This window comes from Paroedura picta, chromosome 7 (assembly GCF_049243985.1).
Source record: "Paroedura picta isolate Pp20150507F chromosome 7, Ppicta_v3.0, whole genome shotgun sequence".
Classification (NCBI taxonomy): Eukaryota; Metazoa; Chordata; class Lepidosauria; order Squamata; family Gekkonidae; genus Paroedura; species Paroedura picta.
The window spans coordinates 84,196,406-84,220,425 of NC_135375.1; the positions used below are offsets into that span (position 1 = coordinate 84,196,406).

General features: G+C 40.0%; 1 protein-coding gene across 2 annotated transcripts; it reads right to left on the bottom strand.

Annotated features, from left to right (window-relative positions):
* Positions 1-808: 808 nt before the first annotated feature.
* On the bottom strand, positions 809-23,963 carry PLAA (phospholipase A2 activating protein). 2 transcript variants are annotated; one of them, XM_077345232.1, is made up of 14 exons: positions 23,935-23,963; positions 21,271-21,464; positions 15,049-15,149; positions 14,797-14,917; positions 13,428-13,595; positions 13,203-13,338; positions 11,547-11,716; positions 10,246-10,403; positions 7,909-8,128; positions 7,518-7,586; positions 6,763-6,834; positions 5,224-5,319; positions 2,376-2,540; positions 809-1,503 (listed from the first exon to the last, which is right to left on the bottom strand). In XM_077345232.1, exons 1-14 carry the CDS (start codon positions 23,946-23,948, stop codon positions 938-940), a joined length of 2,250 nt encoding a protein of 749 aa, XP_077201347.1. In that variant the 5' UTR covers positions 23,949-23,963; the 3' UTR covers positions 809-937. The 2 variants fall into 2 exon arrangements, with proteins under 2 accessions (XP_077201347.1, XP_077201346.1); XM_077345231.1 differs by lacking the exon at positions 23,935-23,963 and adding an exon at positions 23,692-23,908.
* Positions 23,964-24,020: the final 57 nt, after the last annotated feature.

Consider the following 24,020-nt stretch of genomic DNA (forward strand, 5'->3'; position numbering starts at 1 on the left):
AGACTAGCACACTGGAATTTGGTTCAGCATATCCAGATGAAGGTAGATTTCCCCCAAAACAAAATAAATTAGGTATTTTGAAACTGAATATATTATTCATGTATTTTGTATATTTCTAAATGGACAAGAACAAAGGATAAGCACATGAACTGCATGATTCTGATAAGGAACTAAGAATAACGCTGACATTTTGGTAGAACCGATTAGACTTTAGAATGAACATCTCATCAATATGAATGAGGGAGCTCACACTTTGCAGTGTTATTACTCCAGTCTGGCTGGCTGCAGATAACATTCCGAGGTTTCACAGTGGGAAGGTTATCATTTAATCCTGAAAGATAGGCATTCTGAAGGAACATTTTACAGAAATAGAATCTTTAAAAAGGGAAAGCCCACAGCTCATATGAAAATTCAGCCCACACTTTTGGGGGCATGCTTGATGTTATCCTATTTTTTTCCATAATCTCATCACATCAAGGAACTGAATACACAGTGCTGAATTCCTAAGGAACTAGAAAAACCTGCTATAGCAGTTTGCACAGGTTCATGAAAAACCAGGATTACCTTAGGCATGATGGCTTACCATATAAAAAGGGGAATCTAAGTATCTTATGTTTAAAATAAAAACTACAATACATCTACTTGTAAAGTTAAAATAATAACCCTGGAATGGCTGAATTTTAAACTGAACCTTATTGAATCAAGATTACCATGAATTTCTGCTTTGATATTAAACTCTAATTAGTAGCAGGAAAAAGTACATAGTATATTCTCTTACATTGCAGCATTAAAAGATAACCATTTAAAGATCAGTGCAAAAATGTTTTATTTACGGATTTTTTAAGTTAACAATCAGATAATTAACCGATAGTATTTTATCAATTCTTGTAAAATCTTCTTCCGCACAGTCCTAGGCTCCCAAGTGCTTAAAAAAGAGTTAGAGCAAATTAAGGACAAGCCTACAACATTCATTTACTTTAGCTGGTTCTGATACAGAGGAATATTTTTTTATTTGAGAATCAACCCCTAGAGACTTTGCTAACTGTACAGCGTTTAAATCACCACTGATTAGTGTCCCAAGAGCCACAAGCAGTCTAAAAATAGCTTCAAAGTCTTGTACAACTTCCATGACTGTGCTGATTACTGACAAGCACTGAGCTTTACCCTCAATGTTATTAATTTTATGTAAACAAACAGCATAGTTCAGAGCCAAGGTGGCCAGTGCAATGTGAACGTTCTTATTGCTGCTCAGTTTCAGTTCTATTGCTTGCGACATAATCAACCCCCCCTGCGACATCATGAGGTTTTGGCCAACTGGGTGGACAAAACAATTGCAGAGAGTTCTAAGCGCCAGCATCTGGTTAGCTTGCTTTCCTCCAGGGTTCAGAAACTTCATGAGGTGGCTGCTGAACTGAATGCCGTCCTTTTCGCCGCAGAAGCTTTCACTCACACTGGAATTCCTGATTGCTAAACGAAGAATGTCTAGTGCTGGAAAGACAATGTCTAAAAATAGAAATGTAACCGGTTAATTACTGTCTGAAATTCTTTGACTGTTTCAAGTCTATTTGCAACTGTTATGCTAAAGGTCCCTGCAGCTGTGGGGCAAAAAGCATCCTATTTGACAGCTTTTGAACACTCTAAGCATCACTGATCCATCATCTCAGTAATTGTTTCTCTTTTTTTGTCCAACATATTAGTCATTCGCCCTCTTTTTTCCCCCACTCGCACTGTACTTGTATATCTCATAAGCCTCCTAACAACCCTGTGAAGTAGATTAGGTTGTCCAAGAGTTGCTGACTAAAAGTCATCCAGTGAGCTTTTGGAGCTGACTGGGGATTTTAGCACAGCTCTCCTCAATTCTAGTGTGCAACTCTAAAATTGGCCCCTTATTTCTTTCATTCAGACCATGATTTCCCAAAGGCAGAAGTGAGCCTTATTCATCAATTTCCCAGCTTGCACTTGTAACTGCTATAACACATCAGTTGTTGTGTAAATGTGAAGAGCCTGCAGTCAACTGTGGAAAAATATCCCCCCCCCCAAAAAAAAAATCCTGGAGTCATCAGAGCATCATAAGTTTCCTACTTCAATCCACCTATGTCTTTATCTGTCCTTCCCATATTGTGAATTCTTGCCTTTCATAATCTCATGGGGAAATTTAAGTGCGCTCATCAGTAATCTCATAAGCATGGGCCCCATGACAACAGACCTATTTTGGATGTGACCAGTTTAAATGGTATGAAATAAACACTTAGTGAAGACCATGGGAAAACATGCAGGTTAAAAAAAACCCCTTTAAAACAGAATGAACAAAAGCAAAGTTTTTCATGTAATTGGCCCTCCAAATCAGCCTTCTGGCCACAACAATTAGTTGATACCTGTTGGCCACCTAATTGCTTTCAACAAAGATTGAAGTTGCTGTGGTGATGGTGCTTCTGTGGACGTATTGCATGCTATAGACAGTATCTTCTCTAGGTGATCTAAATCATCTTCAGTTAACTGTTGCTGTTCAGGGACATTTCCATTAAGTTCTTTTAATTTACCTGCATAATTACAAACACAAGTTGTTACTGCTTTACATTTTAAGCCTTTCAGTCCATAAGCTTATTTTATGAAAATACAGCATTATGAAAATATTGTCTGCTTACTGTTGAGTCTCTGAAACTCTAGTGGCCCCTATCTACACACACAATTTCAGATCAAGTTATGCAGCATTTGAATGCAAGTTCTTTAAACTGTATTGCTTCATAACCTTTAGTCAAGAGTTTTCACAAGGCTTTTCACTGGATATTTTCACATTTTATTGTGAACCGCCATGAGACCTTTTGGCGAACGTCAGTATATAAATCCAATTATAAATAAATAAATAAGATTTTTCATTGGCTATTTTTACAAACTCCAACCACTGTAAAGGAATGCAATACCTTTGGAACTACATCTGATATACTTGTTTCTGCAGAGACCCCTTCTCTCCCCAGTGATTTTTAATATCTACCTGTGCCCCCTCACACAGTTGGTCCAGGGTTTCTGGCTGGTTTCCCATCGGCTATTTGTTGATGGACAGCCATTCATCAACACCTGTACACATATAAAACTGCGATCCATGCAACTGTCACCTCTAGACTTCTGTAATTTCTTATGTAGGGCTGCCCTTGAAGCTGCTCAAGAAACTGCAACTGGTCCAGAATTCAGCAGCTTGGGTCCTTATGCAAACCCTATGAAGAGCACATATCACACACCTTTGTTCTCCCAGCTGCATTGGTTCGAGATTGAAGAATGAATCAGATTCAAGGTTTCAACTCTCACATTCAAAGCCCTAAACAGTCTAGGACCCCTGTATCTTTGGGACAGCCTTTTTGCCTATAATCCCCAAAGAATATTAAGTTTGGACAGTCAACATTTGATTAGGATCCCCAGCCCAAAAGTGATAAAGTGGCTTTAACCAGGTCGAGGGCTTTTTTGCCCCTGGCTCTAGCCTGTTGGCATATTCTGCCTGAAGAGATCTGCCCCCCCCCAGGATCTTAAACAATTCCTGAGGGCCTGTAAAACAGCTGTTTTACCAGGTCTATGGCTGAGGCCAGGAAATGACACCTTGGAATCCATCCAGACAGAAAACCCCTCCAAAAGCCATTCAACCCTCAAAAGGCTAAATAATGAGGAGGCAGTTTTTATACTACTGTTAATTTTTTAAAAATCTGTTAACCGCCTTGAGTCAACTAGGATAGGGCAGTATATAAATAAAAGATTTGTTTAATTATTTTTAAAAGCTTTATTTCCAAATTCATATTCCATATGTAGTCCTATGTAAAATCTGAATTAGTTCAGAGATTTATGTGATAAGAGGAACAGGTGGACATCCATCCTTTCTACTTATATATGATGAGAAAGAAAGACTGAATAAAACTGAACCACAGCATGTGTAGGCCACCCATAGAGAACCCCGGCATCACATTACTTTAGATACATACTGGAGAGAAAAGGTGTTCCATAATACCTGTCAGACTACTGACCAAGTTAAATGTCTGAATAGGTTTCAATGCCACCTCAGCTTATTTAAGTATGATCTGATAACCTCTCTCTGAGCAAAGAGCATTGATCTGGTAACACAAATAAACAACCTAGAAACTAATCTTACTTTAATGCCTTAAAAGCAGAAAAGGATTGTATTGTACTTGTACACAAAACTCCACTTGCCACAAGGCAGGTCCATTATGAGATTGTCGCTCGCTGTTTGCACCCTCTATACTGAGCCATGTTACAACAACTGCACAGAAAGGAAAAAGCAAGCAGTACTTTTAGCGCTCCTCCCCTTAAGCCCTGCTCACAAGGTACAGGGAATGTATGAACAGCCTGTGCATAGTGTACACAGTGCTGAGCCTCCAGGAAGGGCGGTATATAGATATAATTAATAAATAAATAATTTTCATGTTACATTCATGTACAGTTTCTGATTGTATTTGTAAAATGATTCTATGTCGGCTCCTTGCAAATAAATGAACACATATAGGTAGATGGATACACATACAATAACATGAATAGAGCTACAATAAAACTGCTAGCTGGGGAGGACTGTGGTTGAAAGCTCACCATTTTTCAAGACCTAGTGGAGTACTAAAACATTCACTTGATTTCTTCTGTTGGGGAAACCTCTGCTAGATAACCAAGAGATCTGGGCAGGGGACCTGGCCTGCAGTATTTAGACACTACATGAAGTGATTGCTTTATTATATCCTGGATATTCATATATATAACCAGGCTGAGAGAATTTTCAAAGTGACTGGGGATTAAAGTGTATGTCTTATAGCAGAGGTCCCCAACCCCCGGTCCAGGGACCGGTAGTGTTCCATGGATCAGTCAGTACCGGGCCGCAGCTCCTCCTCCCCAGCTGCCCTGCCACTCTGCCGCTGACTCACCTTTGGTGCTCTCCAGCGGCCGCCATGGTGCTCTCCCCTTCGGCTTGGCACTGCGCAGCTGCTGCTGACAGCGCCCCCCAGCAGGCGGCAGGAAGTCAGGGGTGCCGGTGGGAAAGCAAGTGGAGCAGGGGCTCAGGCGGGGGCCGTGATGTCCCTCGGCAAAAGACTACCCCCCCCCCCGGGCCTCAGTAAAATTGTCAAGCGTTGACTGGTCCCCGGTGATAAAAAGGTTGGGGACCACTGTCTTATAGGACAAACACATTCAACAGATATTTGCTTATTTAAAGTGTATTTCCATAAATCCAGTACTCACCTAGTATTTGTGTTGGGTTGGCCTGATCAAAAGTCACAGCTTCTTTCTTTGGAAAATATATATTTTCAGCTTTAGCTGATTTGTAGACACTAGTCCCTAAAAGGTGAATAAGAGAGAGAGAGAGGGAGAGGCAGTATTTAGTTACTTACCACTGAACCAGTTTTGTATCCCTTAATGGAAAGATTGTCACATAAAATGTCACAATGGGATTAAAAATCTCCATTTTAAATTAAAACTCTGTCCAGCTTTTAAAAAATTAGTCTGCAGTTAAGCTCACTGGCTAGCCTGGATCAACTAATTCAGTATAACCTGCTTTAGAAGACTGCTATGATGCTCATACACTACTCTACACTCTAAGAGGGAGAGCAGGATAAGAATATGTACTACCAAGTAAGACTACTATGGTGAAAGAATTATATAAATATAAATAGTACTTAATAAAATCCATGTTTAGCTAGAAAACACAATTCATATGCAAGCATGGTTTGAAATTCTGGTTGAACCAAGCCTATTCCAATGTTGACTTTTTTACTACCATTGATTCTCCCCCCCACACACACACACACATTTTATTTCACCCTGTCCTGTTTCAAAGGTTCAAGGTTGTTTACACCAGTGGTCCCCAACCCCCGGTCTGGGGACCGGTACTGGTCCGTGGATCAGTCAGTACCGGTCTGCGGCTCCTCCTCGTCCTCCTCCCCAGCTGCTCTCAGGGGCTGCTCTGCCACCGGCTCACCTTTGGTGCTCTCCGGTGGCTGCCATGGCTGGGGCTCCCCCTCGGCGTAGCACTGTGCAGCTGCTGCTAGCAGTGCTGTCTGGCAGGCAGCGGGAAGTCAGGGGCGGCAGCGGGAAAGCAAGTGGAGCAGGGGTTCAGGCGGCGGCCTCCCTCGGCAAAAGACTACCCCCCCCCCGGGCCTCAGTAAAATTGTCAAGCGTTGACCATCCCCAGTGATAAAAAGGTTGGGGACCACTGGTTTACACCATCCCACCCCTCCAAGCTTGTCCTATGCCTCTTTTCCTTACTAAGCTCAAATGATAAATTTCATCATGCTCTACAAAAGATAAAAGCCTGATTTTGCAGGTGACTGGGACACACTATAAAAATCGGTAAATAAGCAAAAACTATCAAAAGTGGTCTCTCTTTGACAAAAGGACACCTATGGTAAAGGAGACAATAACAAGAAAACCCAAATTAAAAGGGCTAACCACTCTTTAAAAATGAAGATGCCTTCCACCAATAATTTTTTTTCACACAAACGGTTTGTGTTACAGAACCTGAGGAAGCATCCCCATCCCAGATTGTGCTATCGGAAGGCTCACCTGCTAAGACTTTAAAAGAAACAGTTCATACAAGATCGAAAGAGAGGTTTTGTACAAGCTGAATTTATCCAGCTTCTCCACTTTTTGGAAGGCAGGGCCCTGCTAAAGCAGCTGTTGCCACCTGTAGATATTTGTTCCAGACAAGTATGTGAGTGGGTCAAGCACATGGCTGAAACACAGAACTTTGACACAGTTTGCCTCACAAAGTTGTTTACTGACCTATAAATGGATCAGGTCCGCTTAAAGTAGTTGCAGTATCAGATGCTGAACCTGGGACATAGCGACCAGTACCTACACACAGACATTAACAATCAGTACTGAATTTGAGCATTTTCTACAGAAACGATATCCTGATCACAAGGCTTCTGTAGATTTTTTACAGAATAAATCCTTTTTAACACCTACTGATAGGGAAATATATCCAGGAGGCAAGTCCCTCCCCTCACTATAGTTACTGACTAAAAAGTCATTACATATAAACCGTAACTCTAGCAACCAAAGAGGGAAGGAATGTGGCCAGAGGCAGATTCTTCTCCTGAAGCCTCTCCTCAGTGAGCTGGAAAAATGCTGCTCCACAAATGACAGAAGACAACTGTCTGATATAACTAAGAGACATGGAAAAACCAGGCAAAGATATACCTGGCAACATAATGCAATTACTTGTCCCTGCAACCACAACTAGGCATAATATAAACTGGTACACAGGGAACGCTTCAATATATTGTTTAAAATATGAAAGCAGTTAATGCAATATCTATATTAAGCCACTGCTGTTCAACTGCTCCGTGACACAATTATCTGATACTAAACAGATCTGTGAGGTTTGGAAATTGGGGTAGGGGGGTGGGTTACAATTGATCTCCCAGAATTCAAGAAGGATAGTTAACAATATTTGTGTGATATGAGGCAGAAATTTCAAAAATAAAAACGTACACACATATGCACCTTTTATTAGTATGCAAGTAAGTTAATACCTGTAAATGGATCTGCTGCAGGTCCTGCATTAGGTTCTGAAGATGTACCTGGAACATAGCGGCCACCACCTAGCACACCCAATAACAAAACATGCTTGTTATCTGGTATATTCTATTAAAACACAGAATCTATCCCATCACATTGAATTAAGTCGTCAAGAGAGATCCGAGTTTCTGAAGACAGGACAGAATAGAAATCCCATCCGATAATTAATAAAAATACCTACAAGCTTAGTTCGTTACAAAACAAAAAAGCAAATCCATACTGGGAGCATTAATCATCATACATTTTTAACTTTGAAATAGAATAATTGCCTTATCGGCCACTGTCAGACGCAAGGAGGCAAATTAATAGCAGTTTAGTACTATTAATAACAGTTTGGGGCTTTACCTGTGAAAGGATCTGAAAATTCAGCGTTTATATTCCCCGGTGTATTCCCTTTGGTGTTGTCAATTATGAATTTGGCCACCTGATCGAGGAACATGGGATTTAGATCATTCTTCTGCAGGAAATTGTATGCAGTTAGCCATGGATCTTCACTGGTGTTGTACGGCAACTTGAAGGAAGGCCCACTTTCATTCACATCAATCGTGAAAACAAAATCATATTCCTTTATATGGAAAGATAAAGAAAACAAACAAAATCTGACAGTTGCAAAGCATACATCAAAAATGAGAGGGGGCAATAAAATTAGTTACAATTTCATATATGGTTTAAGTATGTGTGTTCACTTTTAGGAAACAGAGACCTGCCACTTGAAATTGTAAAATAAGATTCTCTTTATTAAAGTTGGAGTCCAGGGGCAGCTTTAAAACCAACAAAGTTTTATTCAAGGTATAAGCTTTTGGGTACATGCACGCTTTGTCAGACACCTGACAGCAGTATCTGAAGAAGTGTACACACACACAAAAGCTGAGTCCGGTAAGACACAAAAGATCTTACTGGACTCAGACTTTGTTCTGCTGCTTCAGACCAACCGGGCAACATACCTGAATGTGTCTTGTTTACTGAAGAACAAGAATAAGACTGCCCTGCAGTCAAACTGGGAAATCATTTTTAGAATCTTGAAAGAAAAGTGGGAGGAGTCAGTTACATAATGAAATGAGGTGAAGTAATGACACATACTTCCTCCTGTGTGTCTTACTAGGTAAAATTGAAGGATTATGTAGTCTAGAGATACATTTAGGTGCGTAGCTGAGTTAGTCTGAAGCAGTAAAACAAAGTGAGTTCTGTAGCACCTTTAAGAACAAAGTTTTATTCAAGATGTATTACTATTCATGTGCAATATATATCCAAAGAAGTGTGTTTGTATGCAAAAGTATATATATCTTGACTAAAGCTGTTCTTTAGGCTAAAGCTGTATTCTGAAGTCTGGGGGATTAGACAAAGATTTTTAGTGTTAAAACAATTCAAGATACGGAGATATGATATAGTTAATTTAGATGGTCAACAGTATATTAATGTCTGAATCTATCCACCAGCTTGTGCTGCTGAAATACCAGTATCAGAAGCTGGAATCTTGTGCGTCGTACTTCACACACAAACAAGAAGAAAACCCTGTGAGAAATATAGTAATCCAATGGTTTTTAACCTAAGGTTTTTAAATATCAATATAGTTTACAATATTAAATACAAAACCATCAAATATAGGAAAAGAACATTATTTTAATGAAACACTGAAATTCTTCCAAAATGTCTAATGTTCTGACTGCTACAAACGTATGTATGTATGTATGTATGTATGTATGTATGTATGTATGTATGTATGTATGTATGTATGTATGTATGTATGTATGTATGTATGTATGTATGTATGTATGTATGTATGTATGTATGTATGTATGTATGTATGTATGTATGTATGTATGTATTTATTTATTTATTTATTTATTTATTTATTTATTTATCATACTTCTATACCGCCCTCCCCGGAGGCTCAGGGCGGTTTACATTATAACAGAGAACCATACATATTCAAGTCTTATGCACAGCTAACAAGTGGCAAAATAGCCAGCAAGCTAACACAATGCAAACAAACAGCATAGTAACCAGACAAAGCTGTCCAAGTCTTCTACATTGTTGACAAAATGGCACAGAGATTAGATAAGATGGGTTTCCCCATAACTTATAATTTGTTTGTTTGTTTCGTTTTTATACTGCCCTCCCTTGCGGCTCAGGGCGGTTTACAAGTTTAAAGGCTTTAGGAGCACTATTTAGAAAAATTTGAGGCTCTTAAAGCCAGCGGTTATAAATTCTTTAGGAAACTCAGTTGTTATGTATTTCAATATTACCTTTGGAATCTGAAAAAGAATGTTTCAATTCGAAACAGGACTATCTATATCTATCTATCTATCTATCTATCTATCTATCTATCTATCTATCTATCTATCTATCTATCTATCTATCTATCTATCTATCTATCTATCTATCTATCTATCTATCTATCTATCTATCTATCTATCTATCTATCTATCTATCTATCTATCTATCTATCTATCTATCTATCTATCTATCTATCTATCTATCTATTTATTATATTTCTATACTGCCCTCCCCAGAGGCTCAGGGCTACAATCCAGATAATTTGTCAGAAGCTTTCATCAAAAGCATCAATTATATCACCCTGTCTATACACACAGATCAGAAGCTTAAATAACTACTTTCTGCATTTGACCACAGATGGGAAGCTAGTTTTTTTTTTAAGAAACTAGGAGTGAGAGAACATACCTTGCCTTCAAACAAAGTTTTCCCAGATGTTCGCTGCGTGCCTCCAGAAGAGCCAACGACATCTCCTATTTTCATCCATCTATCTTCATTTACGCTCCACTGATAAGCTTCAACATTCCCACCAATTTTAATAAGCCTTGTCTGTCCATCCCTTGTACCTTGAAGTACGAACACAAGGAAAAAATAAACTGTAGACCTAAACACGCACGAAGGAAGTTTAACTGCCTTTATATATAAAACTTACACCCTGCCTTTCTGCCATCATGAGGGCCACCAAGACAACAAACAATTCAAAATATATACACAATAAAACTACATTTTAAACCATTAAAAATCATGCCCCCCAATTTTTCATTAAAACAATTTAAAACAGTTTTAAAAGGTACACAACATAAACAGCAAGTAAAACATTGGTCAGGAAGGATCACTGAGGGTTCATTAGGATAGGCTCATTCAAGAATATGCCAAACTTATAAACAGATGTACAGGTGGTAATTGATGCCAAATAAGTTTGAGTAAAATATGTAAAAAATATGTCAAATAAGTGTTGGAAGTGGTGGACTTGTAAGAAAATTTGGTCTCAGATTTATATGTATGTATGAAAGATCTTGAAAATTAACATTCATACGAAGGTGGAGATATTTTTGCTTGACAGAAATTTAGAAAAAATTAGCGACATTATTCCTATATGTGATGTGATAACAGCTACAAGAATATTATGGGTGCAGAACTGGAAAAATGTGAAGATACCCAAAATTGAAGACTGGATATTAACATTAACTTGCTGAAATGGCCAAAATGCACAGCACTGATTAGAGAAAAGTCAATGACTTATTTTGAAATAGGCTTTTTATAGGCTTCTTGTGGCATCATTACAAAAATGATTTGCTAACTGAAGGGTTTACCGATTAAATGAGGTGATATTGAACATCGTATAACTCAGTTTACATAGAAATGTTGAATATTGTTAGATTTTTTAAAGCTACAATAAGGTATCTTAAAGTATCTTGTTATTAAGTATAAAAATAAGAGACTGGTTATTTGTATTTAACATGATTTTTATATGTCTGTTCCTACTATTGTCTTTTCTCCCTCCTTTTCTTAGTTTAAAATTTAAAATTTCCCTTTTCTTTTTTTTCTTTTTTGTGTAACCTAAAGTCAAAAGACTGCAAAGCTATCTATAAGACAGAAACAGGTAATTTATCAAATAAATGTTTGAGCATTCATATTCAACAGCTTCTGTTTTTGTGTTTAATCATGTCCCTGAAATCTAAAAGTATCACAGAAACTGAGAATTATACCTTGTTCATTCAAATGCTCAATACCAGGAAGATCATCGGCATTAATGTCCCCTAGATCACCAGTTTTAGATTCAACTGTTGATTGAGAAAGCTCTTTTTCAAAAGCCTGAATCTCTTCCAGACTTGCTGTGCGCTCCAAAGATTCTGTAAATACTCTGATAATGCCATCACTGAAGGGAGACAAAAATATGTGTTACCTCAGGAAATAGTCCTGTCCGAGATACCGAGATACTGAATCTTCAAATAGAGCTATAGCATACTTTCCATTTTTAGCACTGGCATTTATCCTACATGAGAGATAGCAAGCCCTGACTTGGAAGCCCAGGCTAGCCTGAACTCATCAGATCTTGGAAACTAAATAGAGTTGGGCCCTGGTTTGTACTTGGATGGGAAACCATCAACAAAGTCCAAGGTAACTACGGAGAAGCAGGCAATGACAAACCACCTGATAGTCTCTTTCCTTGAAGTCCCTAAGAGTTGCGACATTGTCAGCAACTACTTGTCACCTTCCACTACCACCAAGAGATGGCAGGGCAAATATAACAGAAGATAGATCTGATTTCAGAATGAGCAACATGTAGCAGCTGTAGGTGAACTTCAGTGCACTTTCCCTTTTTAACACTAGAATATGTTCGAATTTACAAAGCAAGGATGATGTGGTTGACTCCCCTGGTGGATTTCAGAGTGTGAAAGTCTTTGAGCAAGTTGAAACACTAAAATTAGTCCTATCTGCTTGTTCCAAAGGAACTGTATCCTTACTAACTGGTTCTGCATGCACCAGAAATAACACAAGAAAGTCATGTGAAGCAGCAGTTGTATAATAAATTGCTCCATAGGCACATTGTTATTTTGTTTAAAACTATGTAAGTTTGCACAACACAAAAAAATGGCTTTCCTGGACCACAGCAAGGCCCTCATTCTCTCACCCGCATTGGTCAGAATGACCTTCTGTGGTTGATCTCCAGCTCCCTGTAATGTGCAATATACTACTATGAACACTGACATTTCATCTCAAACTCTTATACAGCCAACCAATATAGATAAACTTGTTCTTCTTGTGTTCCTTTCCTCAAAGAGGAGGCGGTCTGAAGGTTGAATAAATGGGCCTGGTTTTAATTATAAATTTTAGAGTTTTAAAACCTATTAATAATTGTTGTATATTTCTAATTTTTGTATTTATTTATATTTCGATTTATAGGCCACACCCCTCTCCTCACAGTCTTGCTATGAGCCTCTAGGGAAAGATGGGGTATAAATGTAAAACTAACTTAAATAAATTTCCCTAAGGCTCTTCACTTCATGGCTTAGATCCAGACTAGGTGTTTCCATGAGCACAAGCATTTCCACCAATGCATTGCAAATATGCTGCCTTGCCAGCATGGCCCAAAATTCTGTTCTATTGGGAGAAGGGACCCCCTGGTTCTAAAAGGGAAGTTAGGATGGAAACACATGTTGGTTGCCCACTAAAGCTCATGGAAGCTATAAGCTTAGCAAGAAACCCATCAGATTTTGACCAATTATTTACATCCTACCTTCTGCTAACCACTGAAATGAAATTATTTACACAATGCCTATCTTGACAAAATACAACTGGCGCCTCTATTTAGCCTGCCTTGATGCTTTGCATTCTGCAATATTGGACTGAGCTTCGGATACCTGGCTCCAACAACAATGTCTCCGTTTTCTAACACACAGCAGCACCAAATAGACTGGGCTGGAAGTCTGATTGTCTGTATGCATTCTCCATGTCGCCAGATTCTGACAGATCGATCTTCACCAGTCGTAACAAATTCTAAAACAGGGAAAAAAAACTTTCAATATAAAATCCAGGGGAGGGGGGGGTTGGGTTTTTTTTTAAATATCTGAAAACCACAACCTTACCTTTACTGTTTGGGAAGACAGATATGCAGTAAATATAATTTGTGTGCCCATAATAAACTTCAAGACACTCGCCAGATATTTGCCACCTTCGAACACTAGCATCATTTGCACAAGAAAGAAACTCCGTCTCACTTAAAATAGCCAAGCCTCTGACGCAATCTTCATGTCCTTTATTAAATGAAAATTCCACAGGTAAAATAACAGCCTGACTGTTAGCTGCTATCTTTTCAGAAGATGATAATCACCAGGCATGAATCGCTAAATACAATATTCTTTTACTCTCTATGGTCACTTCAGATACTGATATAGCAAGAACAGCACCTGTTATCAATATGACCAGTGAAATAGGCAGCCCTGAAACTACTGTTGCCCATGTGAGAAGCCAGCTACCTCTTGTCTATACAGACGTGATAATTATTCAAAAGTTTGTAACTTCAAACCACTGTACATCATAAGGATGCTGAATGAAGATTCAAAGCTTCGGCTGGCACTCCATACAGTGGCTTCTCCCTTTCTCTGTAATCCCCAGGGTACATGTGATGCTGATGTTTCAGTGTGAGCATTAAGACATACTGGAAACCAACCATGTACTGTATCTGCCTTCCTCTAACATGAGATAGAAAGATATTCTCAGCAGTTGCCTCTATAATATCCTACTCTAGTCATCTATGGCATTTTAATGGACTACATTTCCACCAAAAAGCTGTATTATTAGGCCGACTCAAGAACTTTTAGCTCATAATCTGCTTCTTACACTAAGGTTTGGATATCACCATACCTCCATATTGATATTTCTAAGCTACTGCAAGAAGAGTAGAACCAAACAGACAAAAGCCATTTTTTGCTGAAGGAATACCTTTTATATATGTGCAGTGAAAACACCCTCAAATATGATCCTGACTCACAGCTTAATTCAGACCAACACGGCTACCCACCTACATATTAAAGAGGATGGTGATGCTGAAAACAGGACAAGAAAGAGTACTCCAAAATAGCTAAAGGATATCCATTCTAGAGAGAAACTGAAATTCAATACATGAGCAGCCCAAGGCACTTGATTACTAGAAGATTCTGAGACAAGATATTTGTATACCTAATGGCCAAAATTCTCCCCCCTGAAGTGAGACTTCTCATAATCTTCAAGAATATGCCTGCATTTTAGAATGTAAGCTTTTTTTTAAAGTCCTTTTCTCTCCAAGCCCTTAGGAAAGTGCAGGATATAAAACTCAACACAAGGAGAGGTTAAAAAGCCCTCACAACCTCATTTTGAAAACACTCAAATAAAACTGAGCCCTATGTTCTCAGAAGTTCACCGAATGGCCATATATAGATAAGCAGCTGTCAAAACCTAGTTCAGTTAAGTACCTACCAGTAAATGTTCTCTCACATCTACCTGCCTTCCAGAGTTTAATGGTTTTATCTGCCGAACCAGTCAACATTAATCCTTGCTCAGGTAATATCTTCACAGCCCAAACTGCTGCGGTGTGGCCCTGTAAAGATAAATAGTATTAAGGCAGCCAGGAGACCGCCTGGGGTTTTGTTTGTTTGTCTGGCTTTGTTTCTGAAGCACAATGAATTAGCTCTTGATAGTTATCTGTTGTCAAAGGGAGGGCTACCATACCTGCAGTGTCATCATACATTTGTCATTCAACCAGACTTTGGCTGTCGCATCCCATGAGCCACTAAGTAGGGTGCCAAATTTCCCAGATGAGAGGCTACAAACTAGAACAGAGGATTAAATCAGCACAGTCACATTTCACTTTTAATCCTGCCAAATCAGAAAAGATGTTCTGACATATCAAACAAAGAAACTGCGGTCAGCCCAGTTTTGATATATTTCCAAATGAACACACCTAGCATTATAACATCCTGTCACATGGCATGTTTCCCTGTTAAGTACAAGAGACAGTAAGAGGCAAGAATGTTTGACTGCAGACAGAGTCCATAGAAGACCTTAGAACAATGGTTTTGTGGAGTTACATCTACACACCATGCTGATCTGTTGCCGTGTGTCTCCTGCCACACTATCCAAAAGCCCCCCACAACACTCTTTCCCTTCCCCTCTGTTCATATGTACTACTAATGATAAATCATCATGGCCAGTAAGGTTCCTGCCAACCCCAATCCCCACTGCCAAATCACCAGGTATTTGGTGGCCAGGGGGACTAAACAAATATGTTCTCTCTACTCTCTCTTTCTTTTCTTCCAGAGTTTCTCTTGGGGAAAAGGAAGGAACAGAGAACACACATTTCCCCCCAACAAAACTGTCTTATGGTTTCTTCTTTCCCAAACTTTACATCTCCAGCACAGTGTCATACAATATGAGAATTCACATGGCATAAATAACATTCTTATAACTCCAGGTACAAGAACTGCAATTAGGGATGCTGCCCTCAGGCAGAGGAACTCCCACTTTGGCATTACTCCCCCTTCCCCCGCTTTGGGGATTTTAGAAAGCAGGGGAAACAGCTACCTTTATGATAGTCCTCACCCACCCAGATGTCTCCTCCAAGAAGAACATCCCAACATGCTGATATCACCTAAAAGTGACATCGGCACACTGGGGTTGTTGGGGGGTGCAATGCTCTGGGTTTGGGCCAAAAATCTATGCTTTGAAGCTGATTTTTTACCATAAAGTTTACCCAAAAGCCAGAGTGCCCCCCCCCCCCGTGTCTCCGAGGTGCCAATGTCACTCCTGAGTGACGTCAACATTCTGGATGTTCTTGTTGGTTTGGGTAAGTGCAGGGGAGAGCTCCCAGGGAGTGCCCCCCCTTACAGACAGCAAAACAGCACTTAGCAACCCTAACTTCCATTATAATACTATATGCTGTACCTACTGATGGTAACACAGTAATGCATATTCTTCTAACAGAACAGTACTAAACATTCCTCACAAGTTGGTTAGAAAATATTTCAATAAGCACACATAGAAATGGAAAGTAAAAATTAACAAGCAAGAAGGATTCTGCTACCTGCAGGATGTTTATTGCCTTGCATTATAGAGAAACACATGGGGGCAGAATAAACTTCCAAGTAGCCACTGCAACAGCATGCTGCTATGCTTGAGACAATTTTTTTTTAATGAAGGGGAAGAAAGAAAAAGAAAATCTGAGGCATTCTCAAGGGTTTTGGGATTTCTATATTTCATCAGTACAGAAGCAAGTGCCTGGGGGGGGGGGGAACTGAGGGGTAATTTTTCTCCTGCCCACCCTTCACATTTTTTCAAAGAAAAAAACTTAATATTTTAAGGATCTCTGGGGGAAAAACTGCAATTAAATATTTTCTCTTTGGGAATGCGTGAGATGGTTTTTAAAGCAATGTTTTACTCATTTAAAATGAAAAGCATGAAGCTTTGTATTTAAAATATTTAAAATTAAAGAACAATACTTCCTGGGTAGGCATACATGTTTTCAATTTTTTATTGTTCAGATGTGATTTTTTATTGTTCAGATTTCTGTCCATAATTAACAGCACAATACTGAAAAGCTCAGTGTTTCAATGTTAGTAAGTTTAATCTGATATCCATATTTACAGCAACGTTTTGAAAATATATATGTTCTGTTCAAAGCCACACTTCCTCCCATTTGTTTAGTACATCTGTTTAGTACATCCCACTTTCTCCCATCTAGGAACCCAAAGCAGCTTATAAAACAAACTCCCCTCCTCCATTTCACCCTCACCCTGTGAGGTAGGTAAGGCTCAGAGAGAACTAGCTGTTGAACACAGCAGCATTCAAACCTAGGTCTCTCTGATCTTAGATTAATACTCTAGCCACCACACCGTGCTGCTTATCTGTTCCTCCAACACTGGGTATAGTTATAGTTTTGCAGGCTGAAAACTCAAGCATCCATACCAGTGGTTCTCAACCTGGGGGGTCAGGACCCCTTTGGGGGTCGAATGGCCAGGGCGGGGGCTGCCACTGTTGACGCTCCTCCTGAAGGCACCTGCCAATTTATATACAATCATGAACAATGGATCTTTACGCCATTTGTCAGTTTCGGTATAATTCTGTGAAAGAACACTTGCATAATTTTATGGTTGGGGTCACCACAACATGAGGAACTGTATTAAAGGGTCATGGCATTACGAAGGTTGAGAACCCCCGATCTATACTTTTATGTTACCTGACATAAATACACAAAATCTTATATACTAAGTTATAAATGATGCATTTCTGGCTAAAGCCATAAAGTGAGGATGCACCATTAACAAACCAATCAGCCATATTAGCTTTCTTCCTTTCTAGCAAGCACCACACTTGAATACAAAAGGCAGAAAAAGAATCTCAGCACTTACAGCAGGTGCCAGGGCTACCATACCAGGAGTACAAGTGTATTTAATATCATGGTTAAGGATGCTTGACCGGATTGTTTGATTTGTGAAGTGCAAAGAGGAATAAGATAGCATAGGGAAAGCAAGTATGCAATGAGAAGAGCAGTGGAGTTTATGACTAGCTTAGGCTGTGTTCTACTGAGGAGAATGTGCACTCCTGTTTATTTGCACAGCCAGGGAAACAATACCAAGAAGCTTGTACTAGCATTTCAGGCATGTAACACTTTTTCTTCCTGATTAATGGTGGGACAATGTAGTACCTTCATAAAGGTAAAGGTATCCCCTGTGCAAGCACGGAGTCATGTCTGACCCTTGGGGTGACGTCCTCTAGCGTTTTCTTGGCAGACTCAGTACAGGGTAGTTTGCCATTCCCTTCCCCAGACATTACTGTTTTACCTCCCAGCAAGCTGGGTACTCGTTTTACTGACCTCAGAAGGATGGAAGGCTGAGTCAACCTTGAGCCGGCTGCTGGGATCGAACTCCCAGCCTCATATTCAGAGCTTCAGACAGCACGTTGGCTGCTTTACCACTCTGCGCCACAAGAGGCTCTGTAGTATGGGTGTACTAAAATTGGACAGTATCAAGGATACCCTGACTTAAGAACAACTTGTTGAATCAGACCAGTAGCCTATCTAGTTCTGCATCCAGTTTCACACAGCAGGCAACCAGCTGCCCAGGAGGTCAAACTGGGTAGAAACTGAAGCCCTCCCCTGCTGCTGCCTCTCACCTCTGGTATTTGGACGCTTGCTAGCTCTGTAGATGAAGACTCTCTCCAGTCACCCTAGCTAGTAGCCACAGATTAACCTCTTCCTGTGAACTTTTCTGATTTCCTTTCTGAGCTGTCTATGCTCATGGCCATCACATCCTCCTCAGGCAGTGAATTCCATAGTTTATTTAACCAATGAATAAAGAAGTATTTCCTTTTGTCTGTCCTCAATCTATTTTCCAAAAACTTCACTGGGTGAAGAAGAGACATCAAGGTCTGGTGGGAAGGGGATCAGAAAAAGTCAAGGGGAAAAAAACCCTGAGATCCTGTTTCAGTTGGGGGGGGGAGTTTTGAGCAAAATAAACCTTTCCTCTCGGCAAAAAACAAGAATAGAAGCTGATTGTAGCACTGACTATGAATTGTTAATATCAAAAATTAAAATAAAACTGAAAAAAAAAACCATAACATTTACAGTGACAAAATGCAGTCTAAAAACTTCCCTGGAGAGTTTAAAGATCATGCAAAGAACAGAATTCCATTACTAAGTACAAGTGAAAGTGAAAGTGAGCCAGAAGAACTATGAGCTATAACCAGAGATATTTTCAAGGAAGAATGCAAAGTATTCCTGTAGCCAAGAGAAAAGAAAGACCTCAATGAATGACTGATGACACTCTTAAAATAGCAAAGGATAGACAAGAAGCAAAAGTGAAAAGTGACAAAAATAGAATAACCGTCTACATGCAGTGTTCCAGCAACTTGCACACAGAAGCAAAGAGAAGTATTATAATAACCAGTGCAAAGAAATAGAAGAGAACCACAGAATAAGGAGACCAGGAAGGGCAGTCATGAAGGAGCTAGAAAAGATTCTTAAGTGTAGGGATGTTTTCCTGGTATCCAAAATCAAGTTAATTCATACCATATTAGCCCTTTGTTTGGATGTGAAAGTTGAACAATGAAGAAAGCTGATTTGAAATGTAATGTTAGAGGAGACTTTTACAGACACTGTGGACAGCCAAAAAGACTAACAAGTAGGTTCTAGATGAAAGTTTGAGCTCTCCCTAAAAGCTACAATAACTTAGCTGAAGCTATCATACTTTGATCACATTATGAGAAGACCTCAATGGAAAAGACAATAATGGTAGGAAAAGTCAAAGGCAACAAAAAAGAGAAAAACCCAGTATGAGACGAAGTGATTCTATAAAGGAAGAAGAAAAACAATTCTTGTTGGATCCTGCTTTTTACTACCTGAAAGAGTTTTAAAGCAACCTACAATCACCTACCCTTCTTCTCCCACAACAGACATCCTGTGAGGAAGGTGAAGTGAGAGAAAGTTCAAAGACTGGCCCAAGGTCATCCAGCCGGCTACATGGAATCAAACCTGGTTCTCCACATTAGAGGCCATTGATTTTAACCATTACACCAAGCTGGCTCAGTCACAGCCCTCAGTTTGCAAGACCTGAGCAAGGCTGTTAATGACAGGACTTTTTCAGTGTCATTAATTCATATGGCTGGAGTAAGCCAAAAGCAACTTGATGGCATTTAACACACACTGAAATAAATTTTGAAATATTTTCCTTACAATGAGTGAAATGGTTTTAAAGATAAGGAGGGCAGGCTGTAGATGTATAAAGCTCTTAAATCCAAGATTAAATCCAAGATGCCAGCTTGAAGTCCTGGCCTTTAGCCTGATGATGATGTTAACCATTCAGTGGTGTTCCGATCTTGCACTGATTCTTTTAGCCTACCCCTAAGTAATTAAATTAATACTTCTGGACCACACAACTCCCAATGTTATTGATGCCAGTATGCATCATAGACTATTAATTCCTCTCCCATACTACCTATGAGCCTATCTAGACAGCACATGATCCCTGCAATCCTTGCACACTGCAAGCAAATCATCATGTGATCAACATATCTGCCACATATGTCATTCTCTGTTCTCCTAATGCATGGATTCTCTCTTCCTGGGTTCCAAGGAACCCTGGGGTTACACAGCCTTTCTCAGAAGTTCAGATGGCTGCTGACATCACTAGATGTCACTGGAGCCCACTTCCCCTGTTATTCAGCAAGCCTGATCTTTTTTCCACAATGGAAATGGTAAATGATCAATTGACTGATTGGCTCCTGATCTTAGCTCCTGATCTTAGTTCCACACCCACTTCTCTGAAGGGGCATGTCACCACTTCTATGGTTCCTCAAATCCAGAAAAAAAAGGTTTAGAAAGGCTGTCCTAATGAAACCAAGTTTCAGTCCAGTAGTGCCTTTAAGACCAACAAAGTTTTATTCAAAGTATAACCTTTGTGTGCATGCTTCAAATATGTGCTTGCACACAAAAGCTTATACCTTGAATAAAACTTTGTTGGTCTTAGAAATGCCACTGGATGCACACTTTGTCCTGCTGCTTCAAACCAACAAGGCTACCCACCTGAATCGTTCTCCTTGTGCAAGAAAGGGGTCCCCCTGACAGCCAAGAACTCCACACATCAAACACCCGTCCATAATTTCTCTCCCATAAGAAGATAACCGAACATATAACATTCCTGGTAAAACAGCTAATACTGATAAAGAACATGTTATAGTGTAGTAGCAACAGTGATGGGACTGAAGATATTTGTGTTAAAGATCCCTTCAGTCACAACAGACACTGGGTGGCATGAGGGCAATCTTCTTGCCTGTCTAATCTTCCTCACAGGATAGTTGTGTGGGTAAAATGGAGGAAGCAAGAGAACATGCCATCATTATATCCAACTCAAATGATACATACTACACCTGACACATACTACATCAAATAGTTTTTCTTACCTGTATCTTTATGACCCTTCAGGACATAAAGTGGTGTAGTACTATCCAGAGTGAAGATGCAAATGTTGTTATCATTGCCACCAGTGGCAATTAATCCACGGGGATAGCTGTCACTTGGAGGGATGACACACACACAAGAAACAAAATTGGAATGACCACTCATGCAGTGCATTTCAGAAAATCCTCTGTTGGAGCTAAACACAAAACAGAATCCAGAGATTTTACATTACTATAATAATCTTTTTCAATACTTTTACCTAGCTTTGAGATTTTAGCAAAATAATCACTGCTGATTTTATTGCACTAGAAAAAACAGGGTAACTTTACATCTTTCTTCCTACAATATGAATCTGCTTCATATACTGATCTTTTCTCCCTTTCCAAATGGATGGGCCTGATCTCTCACTATAGAACTCATTATGACAATTTTTAAAAGTCTGTAAGTCTGTAAATTATAGTTATTAGCAAAGCCATTAATAATATTACAGCTATAATAATAAAAATGCTTAACAGCAACAAAAGATACAAAATATTATTAAAGAAAACACCAGTCTTCATGTGGCAATTAAGAAAAAGCAGAGAGAAAAAAGAGTGTTCCCAAGTTCCAAAACTGGAGCTCAGGTTAGTCACTCATCATCTGCCTGAACAGTTTCCAATCAATCTTCAATTATTTCAGCAGACAGGAAGATTCACATAGGAAGTGGTGTTCCTAGAGGTACTCTGGACCACCATAGGTGAACAATTCCTTAAACTGAGCTCAAAGACAGGCTAGAAGCCACCAAAGTTCCTTCAGTACTGAAGAGACATGCTCATTGTAGAGTGCTGCTTCCAAACCTCATTGTGCATTTCGAAACAATTTTAAGTAAGGAAGGCAAGTTGGTCCCTAGATACAACATAGATAAAGATAACCAACTTCCAACAGTGTGCCAAAGATAAGAGAGAGAGAGAGATCAAATTGTTTCTTGTATATTCATCTGTCCTGTTTATTATAGTTCATTTGTTCATTCAAACATGAGTCAAGCCATATATTTGTGTATATCTATAAGTTATATATATGTTATATATATACATAATACTTAGAATGATGACTAATTGTTTATTATTACTTATCGTTTAGAGACAAGCCGCTGGAGAAAGATTAGCTTTTGAAAAGGAATAAATTATCTAGATACCTTTTTGGCTTGACCCATTTTTGAATGAACTATAATAAACAAGACATAAGAATATACAAGAAACAATCTGATATATGTATTTTGTATGTGACGTACCATTGAAGTTGGTTATCTTTTTCTTTGTTGTATTTTGAACTCCGTCAAGTGCCCAAGCAGTTTTGAAAGGGAGCCTCACAAAACAGATATTACAGTATCCTAACCTACATGATACCAAAACACAAGTAACTCGCACTGCAATCTTTTTTCAAACAGCAGAACTCAAATTTCAACCATAGTTGAAAAACGCTTGACAGATGTTTCTTGAGCATCCACACATGAGATGGGACCATGTATCTTCAACTAAAGACACTCAGAACACTCCTATCACATCACAGAAAGATACTTGGTGTCACATAGCTAAATAAATAGGGCAAGAACTATTTACCAGAAACAGGTATTTCACAGTTTATCATAATGAAAAGCAATGGCTAAATGAATGGACCTTTTAGGGCAATCCCAATTTTTACACATCATAAGCACTGCTTACAACAGCTTCTTCTAAAGTAAGCAGAAACAAGAAAACGTTGGGTGTTGAATTGTGCCTCTGACCTTACTCCAGAAGCCTCCTGAGATTTTCTCCTGTTCTGATTCCTACCTCATTCAGACTCCCAAGTGGGTTGTGCGACACAGTGACCCAGATCTTATCCCGCTGCTACACCTACATTAAATCTACACCAAAGAAACAAGGCAGTGAGATGTTCCCACATCCTGAGCAAAGTTGATTTCGCCCAAATCACGCTTTAGCTCAGGTCTGTCAACACTACTCGCCTGTAACCAGCATGCCTCCAGCGGGCAAGGCAGGCAAGTTTTTAGAATCCGGAAAAACCCGCGTTTCTTTCCGGCCACTGACACTACAACAGGACAGCTAGGTTTAGGGAAGCAAGCCGACTAGTTAGATTTAACAATAGGGGTAGTCAAACTGCGGCCCTCCAGATGTCCGTGGACTACAATTCCCGTGAGGATCGAGCATCGCTGGCAGGGGCTCATGGGAACTGTAGTCCATGGACATCTGGAGGGCCGCAGTTTGACTACCCCTGTTTAACAACAACCGCTGGTGGTGACATGAGCAACTTCGGAAGCGCCTGGCCTGGCACACTCTCTGCAAGACCCACGAAAGGAGTTTTGAAGGCTCTCTAGAGAAGCGACCGAAACAGCCGGCCGGCCAGCCAGCTTCCCGTCCCCCGGCTCCCCCTCTGAAGCGGCCACTGACCTGTCCGGCGCCCACAGCCGCGCCGTCCGGTCTCGGGACGCGGACACGAAGGCGCCCTCCGGGAAGAGGCAGCTGCTGAGCCCCCGCACGTCCAGCTCGTGCCCCGCCACGGAGCAGCGGAGCCGGTAGTTGCTCCCCGCGCTGGCCATCGCCCTCCCCCTTCCCCTTCCCCACCCTGACACAGCAGAGGGAACAGCAGCGCCGCCGCCACCGCCCTCCTTCCTTTCCCCCGCCTCTCCTCACCGGAATAGCGTCATTCACGGGGCGCCGAAAATCTAGCGCTGTCAGGGGTGAGCCGGCGCTTGCGGAAAGCGACGGTGGGCAAGAAG

Excerpts from the sequence above, each read along its gene's own strand:
- PLAA (XM_077345231.1), bottom strand. The coding sequence starts at position 23,840 with ATGGCCAGCGCGGGGAGCAACTACCGGCTCCGCTGCTCCGTGGCGGGG. Across the intron at positions 21,465-23,691 it reads CGGCTGTGGGCGCCGGACAG|CTCCAACAGAGGATTTTCTG; the intron begins GTCAGTGGCCGC and ends TTTTGTGTTTAG. Across the intron at positions 13,596-14,796 it reads ATGTGAGAGAACATTTACTG|GACATGAAGATTGCGTCAGA; the intron begins GTAGGTACTTAA and ends CATTTAATAAAG.